This window comes from Dermacentor silvarum, chromosome 2 (assembly GCF_013339745.2).
Source record: "Dermacentor silvarum isolate Dsil-2018 chromosome 2, BIME_Dsil_1.4, whole genome shotgun sequence".
Classification (NCBI taxonomy): domain Eukaryota; kingdom Metazoa; phylum Arthropoda; class Arachnida; order Ixodida; family Ixodidae; genus Dermacentor; species Dermacentor silvarum.
Genome location: NC_051155.1, coordinates 170,364,797 through 170,380,325, shown reverse-complemented (window position 1 = coordinate 170,380,325; position 15,529 = coordinate 170,364,797). Strand labels below are relative to the sequence as shown.

Sequence of the window (15,529 nt, the reverse complement as noted above, 5' to 3'; positions counted from 1 at the left end):
CCACGTTCAACGTTCTGCATTCGCTTTCTGACATGACCTCAACACCCGTACGCCGCTGCTTAGTAGTAAGCTTGCGCTGAGATTACTCAACCGGCACGGCCCATGCTGCCCGTAGGAATACGAGTAAAAATAAAAGGTAAATAAAAATAAGAGAGAAGGCTTCCGCAGCGGTTACTTCGCGCAAACACTTCGATGACTGTTCACGACCTCCTCTAGAGCATCTCGCTTAAACCTGCGCTTTCTTTTTCTCCATATCTCTCTCTCTTTCCCCTTCCACTTACGGCTTCCTCTTCACGCCGCTATGTCTGTGGAAGTGGCGAAGAGGATGTATAAAAGCCCCGCCGCAGCGATTCGTGCCCGTCGACTTTGCAATCGGCCGTTACTCACACGCGCGTAAGCGATTTCCCTCCCTCTGACTCAGAGGTAACGTCCCCCCCTTTCCCCGTCGTGCAAGCGGTACCCATTGACGGTGTCCGATTCGCGGAACCGGCGCCGTCTCTGCCATCGCAGCAGCCTGGCGTCAAGAGAACACCTGTCCTTCGCGAGATGCGAAGGCCCTATGTAGTTAGTCGCTTGCTTCTGAGCCACTGCGTCCGCGCAATCGAGCCTTCACCCCAACCGAGTCGTCCTTCGCTCGAGGCGACGACGCGACCGGCTCCGTGGCGGTCTGGTTTACTTCGGCGTCGCCGAATCCGTGTTTCCTGCATCGTATTCGTTTTACTTTTCTTTTTCATCTTCTACGTGCGGAGCTTTCCAGTTTTTTTCTTTTTTTTCCCTTATGTCGTGAGTCAACTTTTCCTTTTACAAAAAAGGACGCCTTGCGGCCATGACCTCAACACTGGCCTGTACGTCACCACCGTCGACTGCATGCGTGTCTCTTCTAAGGCTTTAGCTTTTACGGAATACTTCAACGAACGTTTAAAGCTATAAAAATGACAAAGCGCCGCTGGTTATGTTTTCGTTGCATAAAGCGGCCGCATAGGCGTCATCTTGTCCACGCTTCCATAGTTTTTTTTTTTATCTTTTTTTTTTTTAAGATGTCCGTACAGCGAGCGTGTCCAAAGCTAAGACATTCGCCTTGACCGGCTGCAGTGATGATCCAGAGTGGAAAATTTTGGCGCTCGTTTTTTTTTGTAAGGCCTTCCCGTCGCTTTTCCTTATCACGTCTCATTGCCACTGTGACGCCACGCGAAGTTTCGTAAGCTTGGCGACTTCATCGCGTATAGCCTGATCCTATTATGCAGCTAGGGCCCCCCTGAGGCAGACGTTGAAAAGCTGTAGCGTATAAATTTTAAAGCGCTTCTAACTTAACATGGGGCGACGTTCGCAACAGAGAACGAGATCGAAGCGGCGGAATCAAGCAACAACGCCGGCCGCTGAGGTTAGGTGCTCGATCGGTTTGGCAAGAAAGTTGTTTTGTTGGCTCGTTTTTTACCAGTTGGCGGTGACGGGGGAATGCGCTGCTGGTGTTTTTATAGACGTGAGCCAGCGAGGCTCGATTTCAGGTTCTGCTTATAGCGCGTGCCTGCAAGCCAACGGTGGCCTCGGAACCGGCTCTGGTGTGCCGTTGTCGCCGACGGCCCTATAGTCGTCAGAGAGCGCACGAAGCCGTTTCGGGGTGCATCCGATGACAGGCCTTGTAGCTCCTAGGCGAGCCCGTGATGGGCGAAGCCAGGTGTAAGGCCCGCTCTGGCGCCAGCGCTTTTGACAGGCGGATTTGTCTTCGTCATGTCTGGTTCGCTTGTCCGCAACATTGACGACGGAAAGGAGGATTCCTCTCGCTGGTCCGCGCCCGTGCGCGAGTCACAAAGTCGTGTTTTTCTTTGGGCTTCGGGATCTTCTGGCGCCGCTGGAGATTCCGCTAGTGTCGCAACGCCGGTGTCATTCGGGACGGACTGACGGCCACTGCTGACAGCAACGAACACCAGCCACTGCCGCCTTGTGCAGGTCGTGCGCGCGTACTTTCTTCGCGCCAGCTCGCCGAGGCTTCGAGCGTACCGCTTGCTCGAAACTAGCTAGGGTGTTTTCTCGGCGTGCGTATTGCGCAGGGTCTTCGACCCTGAGCGAAGCACATGATTAGTTCACGCGCACCATTCAGACCGATACGGTTAACTTAAGCACTACTTGTAGCTGGGCGTTTGCGGCCCTGAGTTGCACATTCCTGTAGAAGCGGTGAGGTGCGCCGAGAGATGGAGTAGCCGTTAATAGGAGCTTCGCTCAGCCGTTTTCTTTCCACTACGGGGCCTTCTCTTGGCGTGCTTTGTACGATTTCGGTTCCAAGGAGGAGACACGCGACTCGAAATGAGTTCCTCGGTCTATTTAATTCGCCGCTGCGCACACACGCACTCACGCGCGTTCGACGCGTATCTACGAACCACATTTAAATTCGGCGCGCGTACACGGAAAGCGAGGCATCAGTGAGCCAGAACTAAAAAAGTAAAAATATAAGGCTAGGTGACTTGCTTACGTGTGCGAGTCCACGCTATTTCGCTGCTGTCATAACCTGATCGCGCTTGCGCTTGTACCCGCCAACCACCCCACTCCACTCTCTCTCTCTCTCTCTCATTTTTTTCTTCTTTAACAAGGTTGACATGTCAATATGAGGTCTTGTGTGTGTTCTCACGCACGAGCGGAGAGCTGCCTTTGCCTTCTCTTTACACTTCTTACACATCAACGCTGCAGAGGTACAGCGAGAGACACGTTTGTACACTTATTCTCTGCCTCACAGCGCAACTCCTTGAACTTGTTGGCGAGTGACTTCTTTCTCCAAACCAGTTGTTCGACCTGTCCGAGGCAAGCCAGAGGCGAAATGAGCTCTCTCGGAACGGGCGCGTTTCCTGTGGGCACCGATGGCGAAACGTACATACAAAGCACAGCCCGATTTTGGCCGGTTTAGGCCTGTGATTGGGCTTTGCAACGCTCGTAGCTTATAGCTCATTGTGAAGAAGCAATAAACATCTTTCGTCGTTATCTTTTGCACAGTGTTTCATATTAGTGCACATGCTTAGGAGTGGCCCGTGCTCTGCAATATGTGTACAGTCATTCGAACTTGCACGTTATAACGCTTATTATTTTCGAGCGGCGTTACCTCGTCAGCTTCTACGAATCCGCGTTGTCCATTTCTTCGCAACAGGTGTGTGTGTGTTCTTCGAAGACCGCGCACTCATGAACACCGCGGTATCTTCTTTTTTCCTCTCCCTCTCTTTCTCTCTTCTTCTTCTTGTTATTATTTTTTTTTTCTGTAACTCTTCGGAAAAGGTTGTCGTGAAAGCGAACCGCGGGAAATCATCTGCTCCGATGAGATCCCCCTTAGGCCCGACTCGAGCGAGAGGTGGTCTTTACATTCAGGAAATTAACGTGTGTTAATCGGCGCCATCGTCCCGAATCCGTCGTGTGGCGGGTTGCTGGCTCCGTCGTCGATGAGGCCATCGATACCGCGCCTTGCCGCGGCAGTCGCACGTGAGCGCGGCGCCCGGGAGGGGGGCGGTTCGCGTGGCTGACCCGGCTACCCTGACCCCGTTCCCTTCCGGCGGCGGTTCGCGGCCCGCGGCGCCTTGCACAACCGACGACGCTGATGCAAGATGGACAGGTCCGCGCGCGGCACGACGGCAGCGCGCGAGCCAGACCAGTCTCCCCCCTGCGTTCAAATGCCTTTCCCCGAGAGTGCGCAGTCGGGAGGGGTGAAGTTGGGCGGGGGGCCACAGTAACTTTGTATCACTCTTTGTCACAGCGTATCTCGCCGCCCTTTGGGGGGGCACTGCTTTGTCTTGCGCCGCGCGCGGCGCTTTCATTAATGTCTTGCGCCTAAATTCTCACGGACGAAAGGAGACGGGATGGTTCGGAGGCGTTCGCTCCTCATTCCACAACAGAAAGTGTATGTATGATGGCCTTCGATGTTGCGACAGCGTGCTGCGGCATTCATCGACTTGCTCTTATGCAATGAGGGCCGTGGCAGACATGCGTCTGGTCGCGGCTTACTGTGAGCGGCGAACGGGTGCGAGATCCGGATGCCTCGCGCTTGCGCAGCGAGTCAGATCGGGTATTTACGGTGACGGGATGCTCGACATCAATACACGTGTAGTTTAGCTAGCTCTCAACAAGCTGCAGTAAAACTTCCAAGATATGAAGAAGAGAGAACGGCGGCGCTCATTGCCTTCAGCCTGCAAGCCATCTTCGGAGAAGTGAATCCCGAGTATCGTCGCGAGCTGCCATCGCTATACTTTCTCTGTACGGTATGTGTTAGGGACTTTACTGTGACATCTGCCTTCTGTGCATCGAAACCACCCAATACGATTCGATTCCAAGTTCATGCGTTAGCGTTCAGCTTCTTCCGCGGCACCAGGCACGCGCTTGTTTTTTACTTCGGCCCTCTTGTTTTTATTCATGGGATTTGTCACAAGGCGTGGAATGAAAGAACGATTAAAATCATTAAATAAAAGCCTGCAGTGCTTTGTGATACAGCTGCTGCAACAGTACTCGTCGCTAAGTTGTCCGTTAACAACGGTTATAGTTTTAGAGTGCATTATGCTTGAATTTGATCTCCCTGAGAGCGCGGTGGTATAGAGTCGGCATTGCAACAGCACGTGGCTGGTGGAGCGTGCACTCACGCAGGGCACAATGACCAGCGTCAAATTCTACTGGTCTAGGACTCCTGAAGGCTGAACCGAGATCAGCTTCTCCTTCGAGCTTCATTTAGTGATGTCTAAAGCCGAGCGCGAGTTTGGGATAGTTTTCTACTTTGGGCCAAGCTCATCATTCAAATGCATATTGCAATGCAACTCGAATGTATACCAGCTCAGTTGCATTAGACGAAATCTTGTGACTGCAGCTTCTGTTTGAAAAGAAACATGGTCGAGGGTGCCCGTATGCTTACGTCTGACGATTCGTGGCTCTTAAACCCGTCAGCATAAATTCGTATGTAGTCACCGTATTGAACCGTCATTCATGCCGTAAAAAAATAATTTAAAAAAATACGAGGGCTGGAGCAGGCATTGACGATTTCCTGCTGATGCCTTCTACTATTGTGACTGTCCCCGCGCGTTTTTGGCGCACCGTGTTGTGAACTACCTTTATCAAGCTCTACCGCGCGGCATCCAGAAGCGAGACATTTTTTTTTTTTTAACTAGCACGCACAACCTTAGAACCGCGCTGTCTAGCGCACGGTGCGGTAGCGCGTGTTCTCGCAATGGTGCACAGAATTAGCTAAACGGAGCGGCCGCACAAGGTTGACGTTCTTGCGTGCCCTTTGTCCCCTGCGTACACGCGCCTGCGACGTGTGCGAGCAAACCCCGATGCTCGGCTTCGTCTGAGTAAACGGGGGCACGCAAGCGTTGTCTGTCGGCGGGGGCACGCGGGCAAAAGCGGGAAGAAGTGGACGAAATTGCCGCAGCTTTTCTCGGAAAGCGCTGAGCAATTTGGCCTGTGGCGTGCAAATAAGCTATGCACGCGCATTCAGACTTCTGTCTCGCGCGTCCAGTGTATCTTCACTGTCGTCGGTTCGCGCGGCATTGGGGAGAGGCAGGAGTTGTTCTGTCTAAATGATGGATTTCGTTTTTGGCGTGTTCGGTAAACGCTGTCTCGGCGGGCCGTGCGTAGTCGACCTTTTATTTCCGCGGCAAGTCGTGTGAACTGCGACAAAGCGGGTCTTTCTCTCATTGTTGGGCGAACAAAGACGGCGGCCGATAATTTTGTCGGGGTAGTTATGCGCAGAGTGCCCGGAGGGCAATGTGGACCGGGGCTGTCCGCAGTATCACGCAGCTCTCACGAACTCGTGTGGACTCTCCGAGCGCGGGACGAGATAAGGGAACAAAACGAAGCAAACATCGATTTATTCGCGGCATAGGCACACAATCTATAGAGACATGCATCGCCGGCGTCGCGCCCAGTGTATCTCTCAATTCCAAGTTGCATGCGCGTACGCTTCGACACCATTCAAATTGGCGCATTGCATACATGTGCCTAAAACTTCTGTGCCATCGTTTAAAGTCTTCGGCCGATTCGCAGCCACACTATTTGTCAATATCGCCGTATTGTTTACTGGTGCGCAATACAATCAAACGTGAACTCCACAGTACATTCAGCTTCGTCGAGGCGTGTTACGACAACGCGAATTTGATTCCGTAGCCTTCGGCGAAGTCAGGGACTACGGCGTTGGGTAAGAATGTGATTCCAATTTCCCTATAGACCTTTCCTTGGTGGCGCCATGTTCTGCGCTTGGGCTGTCGTGAGCGCCTGCTCGAGGGCTCGAGGAAGGGTACAGCGCCTGTGCCTTCTTCAGCACATGTGTGCAACGGTATATGTAAGCGCTGGAACGCGTTATTTGGTGGCCGACTCTAGAGGTACTCGCAAAGTTGGCACAGAGACGCAACTGCTCCCAGACCCCGGATTATGTATAAGCGCGAGGCCTGTATTATGTAGCAGCGGGCTGGTGTTGCGGTTTTCGATGATGTTCCCTGGACAGCGCCACGAAACGGGCCTTGCGAGCGCGCTTCGGGGCGCACCTCATGCACGGCCAGTGGAGCGTGCCGATTCGAAACCGTGGGAACGGATTCCTCCGCGCGCTCTTTCCTCCGCAGCGGTGCAGCCTCTCCCCCACCGCGCAACTTTTTTGAAGTGGCTGGCCGCCGCGGTGCAGGCCGTGTCTGTGCGTGCGCGGCGTCGGGACGTAAATAGTGGTCGAGCGGAACAACATGCAAATGGACGCGCGCTTTGGCCCGGCCCGCTTCGTTGGCCGCGTCCGTTGGATGTGCGCGCAGGCAAGGCTGGCGGTGCGGTTCTTTTAGTGCTGAATGGCTTCATGCCGCAGCTCATCTTCCTCCTGGTCAGTTGCTAGTGCTTGCCGATTCTCTTTTGTCTGTTCGGACGTGGGAAGTGGCCGCGCAGTCTGTGCGGTGGCGATGACTAATTCGATGGAGTCAGCGTGCCATAATGGCTGACTGACTTTCTGGCGAACCGGTTGGTGTTGTTGTTGTCGTTACCTTTGAAACCGGTATATTGCGATGTCTTCTTCTGCTTCTTATTGCCATCAGTGCCCCTTGCAGACCTGACCGCGAAGGGCTTGTCGTTTCCTCGGGCATCGACATTTTTCTTCTGCCTGGGTGCCATAACAGCGGCATTTTCTCTTGTGTGGATTATTGCGTTTCTTTTCTTCACAGTGCAACAGGCGCGCTTTCGAAGCCCGATCGAGTATCGTTTCCGTGTATGGGAAGATGCACTGTAATTCACGCCGGTGGCGTCATGTCGCTTCGGATTGGGCAAGAAAAAAAGAGAACTATCAACATTTCTCCTCCTTTCCCCCATGTTTTCGACTGCGGGGCGACCCAGTCTAGCTCAGTACGCGGACGCATCGGGCGAGCTCGCCCAATTGAACCGCGTCGCCCGAGGGTCGCGAAAAAACTCCGCGCTAAAGATGCACTCTTCGGGGGCCTAGCGAGGAGACGGGGGAGAGCTCCGAGGTCGCTCCCGTTAATTCGGCCGTCGCGCTGAGCCTGCCGGGTCGTCAGTGATCTGGCGTGCGATCGTAAACAAAGATAACGGCCAGTGGAGGAGGGATGGTAAGAAACAAGCGGCCGACTATGTGACGGCGCGGATAAAAACGGGCGCAAGCGCGCCCCCTCCGTCTATCGCACCGTTTGTTTCTGCGGCTGCCGTGCGCGGCCTCAGAGCGGGGCCGACCGACGCGGGTGTTCCCCCCTCTCTCCCCGGAAGCCGTAAAGGAAATCTCCGTCCCGAGGGGCGCCTCACCCCGCAAGCGCCGTCCTCTGGCGACGACATCAAGTCGCCCAGCGCCCCGGGCGCCGCCTCGGCCTCGGTGTTTGCTCTGTTCGGTGTGCCGCGGTTCGCCGGATTGTGGTGCGCATTTAAAGGTTCCCCGGCGCTGGCAGGGTCGACCAATCCTGAACCCTGAACGGACGCGAAAATTAAGAAAGAAAAGCGGCGAGACGGCACCTTGCGATGTGGCGGGCGGGCATGCAGTATTATACACTTATACTTTCAAACCAAAACCGTTTATCAAAGGTTACGCTGTCGGAGCAGAGGAGGTTTCGTTTCGCAGTGGTGGGTCGGGCCTGGACTTGGTGAGGGTTCCCTGTTTCGTCCATGACAACTTTCAGCTCGCGCGTGCTTTTGCCTAACAGAGAACCCAAGCAAACGCGGCGAATCTCTGAGGAACCATTGACTTTGGAAGCCGATGCCTTCTTTCGTAAGCCTATTGATGCCACCTGCTGTTCGCCGGAGGATCGGAGGAAGTCAGTTTGTTGTATTCTCACGTTCCGCGGTGTTGTGCCGGAGATCGTATAGCCTTTCTATATGCACGAAAAAAAACCTAATAATAATAGGAAATTAAGGCGTGCGTGTATAATCATATTTTGTTGCAAGCTTAGCATTAAGGCGTTACGAGGACTGTTCCCATCGCTAAATGTTGTGCACAGGTCGCCGGCGCACGCACGATCGCTACTGGCCTGCCCTCGAGCTACGGATCTACCTTGCGTGCCGGGAACTGCGCCCTGTATATACAGCCGGGCCACGGTGGTCCCATCATTGATACGACAACAAAAAGCGGTGGCCCGCCCCGGTTTGTTTGCGTCCATTAGCACCGCAGAGCCGGCCACTCGGGTCGGACAGGCGTCGAAGTGGACCCGATAGTGAATCAGCGCGGTGAGCCCAGGGAAGGGCCGGCCGTTACCGTAACGGCTGATCGCCGTGCGCAGCCGTCATTGCAGCTGGGCGGGAAATCTGGCTGGGACCCGTCCTGCGGGCCAGTCGCCGCCGTTGCTGGGTGGGGCACCAGCGCCCTGGTAGTGGTCCGGTGCGACCGAGCGCCGAGTGAAGTCTCTAGACGGAAGGAGAACTCCAAATAAGACACTCGAAAGTACCACCGTATACGCACTGCTTCGCCACTCGTGGGCCTCGCGCGAATGAAGATAGTGGCAAGTCTCATCCCCGGCACGATGAATCCCTTGACAATGTCAGCTAAGTTTACGTTGGCGTCACACTCAAGCCGCCACTGTAGCTTCGTGCGATGAGGACTAACGAGCGACGCGAAGTGCGCGTACAAACCTTGAGCACGTCCTTGGCTCGCAAGTGCGAGTTTTGTGTGCTTTGGTGTTTTAAACAGTTTTAAATCAGGTGCGACGCGCAACGCCTTGAGCACTTCTTCAGCTCGCAAGTACAAGATTTGTGTTTTTGGTACTTACGCCGGTCACAAATCAGCTGTGTCACACACCCCGTGAACGAGGCGCCAACCGGGGGCCGAATACCAAAGCCGACTTATCAGCTTCCGAAAACAACCCCACGAAAGCAAAGACAATTACTAAGGGGCCCTCTGGTGCGCCAGCGAACGCCGGTTGTGGTCCAAAGACCGAGTCAGAGCCCAGAGTTGTCAAAACACAAAATATATTCAAACAAGGCTGTTATATACACACATGCACACTTCGGTTAGACACATCGCAATACAATTCAGATGGGTATTAACAAGAACACAGGAAAATAATTAACTGACAGACTCTAAGAGTCCAACACGTAAAGTACAGAATGAATATGAACACGGTGTCCAATCGTATTCACCCGTGCTGGTCTTGAGCCGGACGATGTCGGCGTAGCTCGAGGCAAATCTCGAAGGAACTTCTTCCGGAAATGCAGACGCTCGATGAACTCGTCGGCTAGCTTGCCGGAGAATCCCTTCCGCAGGCGGTCAGTCTTCACGTCACATCTCTTCACCGGCGCGGTCTGATCCCCTTCTGATTCCCGCACGGCGCTTCTATAGCTTTCGCTGGGGGTTCTGGAACCTTCGGTCGGAGTTGTGATCCCGTAGCATGAACAAAGCCTGGGAATCTTCTAGTCAATTCTCGCATCTTCGACCGCGGCCGTCGGAGCGTCGTCGAGGAGGGTGGTGACAGATCCGTTGGCGCGCGCTTGGACTTCTCTCTCAACTCGCCGTTTGTGTCGGGGTCTGAGAGGGGGTTTCGGCGCTCTCTCTCTTTCGTTACCGTCGCCTTCGCGTAACTTGTCGATGCTTCTAGACTACGTTGGTGGCGTCGGCTGTTTGAGGCGTATGCGCTCTCCCCCTCTGTTGAAGCTGTCGCGGGGTCAGCGTGCTTCTTTCGCTGGCTTGCGTGACACAGCGCGCGCTTAGATTAGGCGCTCTTTTGTGACAAGCTGGTGGGCGCCGACCTGTGGTTTTGTTAGCTGGCCCGCCGGACACACAAGCTATTCAGGGCTGCTGTAGATATATACCTCCGCCTCCTCGGCATGCTTGCAGAAGACATGTCACGCGCAATGAATACACAGTCTCTATCAGCGCGAAGCGGGAGCGGCAATATGTCGGAAAAATATTTTTCTGTGTTCGAGTTTGTATACAAAGAATGCGAACGCCCGCCTGTTAATAGTTGGCTAGTTCGCGATCTATTCTGGAACGAACGGAGTTGAGGTCGCAATTAAACAGCATATCGCGCATTGTGGCGGACGAGTTTCCTCCCCGTTGGACCAGTGAATGATAACGTGAGGTAAAAAGAAAACACGAATACAGTCTTTACCGCGTTTTCATTGGTGTGAAGTAGTACTACGTTTCCGTCTTCACAAGCCGAAACTTGTCGCCGGAATCTATGAACGATTACCGCTCTCATTTTATTCATCTCCTTCTGTTGCCATTCTAGACGGGTACCACCAAACTTGCATATTTGGAGCTAACTAGTAGCACGATCTTTCTCGGTGTTACGGCGGTTGTTTTCTTTCTTTTACTTGCGATAGCAATTTACACTCTGCGTTTGCACTGACTCGTGAAGTCTGTTGTCTGATGTGTGTCTTATGTGCCTCCGAGAGGCCCGGTCATGCACTTCTGAAGCCTTTTGTATGTCATGTCTCATCACGCACAAATAAATGCATAAAAATAAACGCAAATGTATGCGCAGTTATGTCGGAAACTGCCGCAATATTCTGACTGTATGTTAGATGGAGACACAATACTGTGCCGCAGCAGACACGGTGGCTTCACCACATAGCTCCATCAGTGCGCGTATCTGGACCTTGCTAGTGTAATTGATAAGCAGTAACACGTACGTCAGCGGCACCATGTGCCAGAGAGAGAGCTCACCTTGCCACCTAAGTGTTTCAGTCGCAGTTTCGTGTGAAAAACAATTATTTTTTTTTAAATAATACCCGGGCTAATGCGGCAACTCCGTGGGATAACTCCATTCCAAAACTGCCCGTAGGAGAGCACCGTTGACATGTTTGGGCATGCACTCTCCTCCGGTCCTCGCCTTTTTGACGTCAAGCCCGACTGATTCCAGCGGCACCGGCTAATGAATTTGCAGCCGTCCCGAACGAACGAGCGAGCGCGGTGTTCGTTTGAAGCCAAGCAAGTGGAACCCGAGGAGCGAGAGCGAACGACGGAGAGAGAGAGAGAGAGAGAGAGATCACGCGAGGCGGAAGCGGCATTAGCGCACCGTAGAAACAATGGATATAAAATAAAACCAGCGTCTGGGTCGGGTAGAATTAACGCAGAAACGCGGAAGCGCGGTGCAGCCAGCTGCAATCCGCGATTCGGGCTCGCTGTACGTACGAGAGGAGAGGTGCGCTGGATTTTCCATGCGATAATCTGACCCGCGCGCCACCACCGGAGACGCGTGGTGCGGTTACAGCCACTGTAGTGCGGTCAAGCGAACGGGGGACGCGATTGGAATCTCGTTTCGGCAGCAGCTCGGAAAACGCAAGTGAAGAAAGAATTAAAAAAAAAAAAAACACGTGCGCAGTAAAGAAAAGCTCTTCTTCGTTCGCATTACGTGTATTTATTAATTTGTCTCTCCTTCCTGCGCCAGCGGCAGGAGCGAACGCCACGCCCTTTTCTCGATCGGCAGTGGGCGCGATCTACGACCGCGCCAGAGATCGTGCCTGAGGGCTACGGAGCAGCTGTTGAGAGTTCGAAACTGCGCGGAATGGGAGCGCAATGTGAAAACTCCCCTGTTTTAGCGAGATAGCAAATTTATTTAGGGAACGGCACGGAAATTTGCTCTGCAAGTGAATCACTCGGCAACACCACTTGCGCTGCCCGTCATAGCCAAGGGACCCGGTGGTTGTGGCGTTCTGTTGCTGAGCGCGTGGTGTCAGGTTCGATTCTTGGCGGTGGCCTTTGAATCGTTGGGCTGCGTTGTGCCAGCTTTAGAAATGAATCGCGGTGACGGCGACTAGGTCGCGAGATCGAATTCCGTCGCGGTGACTGCATTCCGCTAGGGTAGGAATGCAAAAGCTTTTGATTTAGGTGCACTACAAGTGGTAAATAAATGTATCCCTAATATTTGCAAAACTAGAGGCAAACGGGCAATGGACATCTCTCAAGATACCAGGGTGTCGTAATAATAATAATAATAATAATAATAATAATAATAATAATAATAATAATAATAATAAAAACATGTTAACGCTTACAGACAGTAAATGACCGTAAATGCTTCATCGTTAGCGGCAAATGCGGCCGGCACTTCTCGCGTATAGTTTTCGATGCGGGCGGGATGAACCGTGCGACAGAACGAGCGGCTCTCACTGTGTCGGTTTTGATGTAATCGTTCGAACGCTGTTCCGTCTGAACATGTTGCATGTTTGTAAACAAAACGGGTGATCACGTCTCAATGTGCTTAAGAAAACATTTTTTTTTTTTTTTTGTGATGTACCAAAGGAGTAGACAGAAATTAAGCCAGACGATATTATAGAGTAGGAAAACTTGTTAGGGCATAACAGGGGTTTAGGCAGATTACATTGATGGACTCACGCATCTTCGCTGTCAGCCACTTTGGATGACGTTCTTCGGCAGTAAACTTTTGAATTCAATACTTAGTAAAGAGTACCGGCACATTAACTCAGTGAAGTAGGGTTTGTCGTCGCGATTGCATGAAATACTTCCGTAAGCTCGTTCACCTCTTTTTGCCTACAACAAAGCTGACAACGACGTCGCCTAGTCGAACGAGCGAGGGCGGTCTCCGCCGGAACGTGTTGACGTTGCGAGCCTCGTCTGAATTAAGTATCATGCAGCCGCAGCCGTAACGTGCGCCGTGAAGGGAGCAGCGCGTTCACGACCATTTTCTTGCCGGTCGCGCGGCAAGATTTAGCAGTGCTGCGTGCGCAAGAAGCACGGCGTCACTCCGGAGTACGCACAGGCGGTTCGGGTAGCCCATTCTAAACATCTTTCTGCTGCTTTTTCGCCTGGTTAGGGTCACGGGCTGCGAAAGAAGGCTGCCTAAAAAAGGCAGCGCCGCGGAGCGGCCGATGTTGTTATTGTTGGACTGCCGAGGGGCATTGACTTATTTTGGGACGCGGAGAAGCTACGCGCCCCTGCGCGCGAACCGCGCAGCCCTACGGCTTGACTCGGCGCTCTGCTGCGCGCTCTTCATCATCAGCGGCACGCCCAGAGGGCGCCTTGATACGTAGTACCCTAATTGTACCCCGCCCGTTGCTCACTAGTTGGGCAGAAGTCCTGACCAGAGAAAGTGCGAACGTTGGATTCAGACGCAAGTAATTGATGTGTACGCAATAAAGATCTATTTCTGTGCTTTAGTAATGACATTCCTGCAACTTCGAAGTAAATTGACCTTTTTATTTTTGTTGTATTGCCTTGGGTTAGTTGGGCATTGTCTATGCATCATTGTAGTTTATCTTTGAAGAAGAAAGGTTACAAGGGGCAAATGACATATAGATGTGTGTGCATGTAGACGCGATATTATTTATATAAACTAATAAAGATGATTACTCGGTGAATAATGAATGGACACTAACATATGCAACATTATTTCCATAGGTCATCACACCACACCACATGTAACGTATTACTGTATGGTTGATTTTGATGCAGTCGTAACCATGATTTCTTCAGCAGATATATAGCACCTTGAATTAAAATGAGTTTTACAGGCTGATAACTAATCATGTCATAAGTCATCATTCAGGACATGGAGCACTTTATATGCACACATATAAATAGCTCTTCGATATTAAGAAATATTAATGGAAGCATCCTGTATTCTAATAAATTTCCACATAAGGTGCCTATTTATAAAGAGATTGTGGTCAGTGGAGTTTCAATGTCATTTTACATGAACTTGGTTGAGTGAAGTTGCTTCACCAGGTTGAGAACAGGTTGTTACGTTAAGATCAATGCTAGCAGGTTCAGTGTAGTGAAGTGAGCATTGTCATGAGTAAAGATGACCTGTGAACTTTAGCTGGTGCTTGTGTAATGATGGTATGCGCACTTGGTATGCTTATGTTCTTGAGCCTACCTGCTTGAACCTGAATTCTGTGAATTTATGTGCTTGCCATAATGTTAATTTTTTTTTCTTCTGTGCAGCCACCTGACACAAACAACAACCTGGGATGATCCTCGCAAGAAGTCTCCAAGCACAAAGCACCATGCAACACCTCCACCACCGCCACACACAGCTGCGCCCCCACTAGGGCCATTCAAGAACCTGGGCCCTCTTCCAGATGGTTGGGAGCAGGCCACCACAGCTGAGGGAGAGGTGTATTTTATCAACCACATTGAACGCACAACAAGCTGGTTCGACCCAAGGATACGTAAGTTGCCTCTCTACCTGCGAATGTGCTCCATGTTTTTTGTTTGTGCCGGAAGGTTTTTTGATACAGCTTTTTACACAAGGCCTTGTGCTTGAGTGTCTGGTCAACTTGAAGTGCTGCTTTCTCACACGCTAAGGTTCTTGGGACCCTAGTTCTACATGACAGGAAGAATAAAATGCAAGGAACAAAAACAGAAGGCCAGGCATATCTCAATTTGACATGATCATTCAATATCTTGAATTGAGGTGATTGGTCACGCACAGCGGAAGGGCTTAACAGGGCTAAAAGGCAATGAGTGGGTAGTTGGTACCCACCTTGTGTTTGTTTTGTCCTCGTCCTTTAATGCTGTTAAGTGCTTTCTATAAGCATGATCATTCCTGCAGCTGCATCAGTAGCAGCTAGCTAATATGTTCGAAATTTGCATACAAATGGATTTCACTAAGACATTTTGTTGGGCTAGTTGGTGTATTTATGGTAACAGGACTGATTACACAAATAAAAACAAGCGACACAAACATACATCGACAGGGCTCGCTCGTCCTGTCGGTATTTCCTTGTGTGGTTTGTGTTTATTTGCACAGTCAGTCGTGTGTAAACGTAAAAGTAATTTCTGTGGGTTCTGCTCCTTCTGTTCATAACGCTCGAAAACATATTTATATTGACTGCTGACTTGCATATGCAGTTAGTGTCTAATAGGTTTCAAGCCTGGTTTTGTCACTTTGACACGATGTTCAATGATTGCTGTATGCTGATTTCAATGGGCTCACACCATGTGCCCAACTGTTGATTCAAGCCATGGACTGAGCATGATGTAATGGTGGTGATTCAGACCATGTTAAAGGGGCCCTCGAATACTTTTCAAGCCACCGTGTTTCGGTCGCATGTTGTGTAAATTCATGGTTAGAAAGATAAATGCAACAAGAACAGCAGCAATAGGGGTACGCAGTCCAAAGTTAATCAGCTGAGAAATTTA

The 15,529-nt window shown here is 51.6% G+C and overlaps 1 protein-coding gene across 6 annotated transcripts in view; it reads left to right on the top strand.

Moving 5' to 3' along the window:
- The window catches only part of LOC119442101 (transcriptional coactivator YAP1), a 189,800-nt gene that overhangs the window by 126,216 nt on the left and 48,055 nt on the right, over positions 1-15,529 (top strand). For all 6 annotated transcript variants that reach the window (XM_049661896.1, XM_037706837.2, XM_037706839.2 and 3 more), the window contains exon 2: positions 14,330-14,556. In XM_049661896.1, the coding sequence (XP_049517853.1) occupies positions 14,330-14,556 (227 nt within the window). The remainder of the gene's footprint in view (positions 1-14,329; positions 14,557-15,529) is intronic.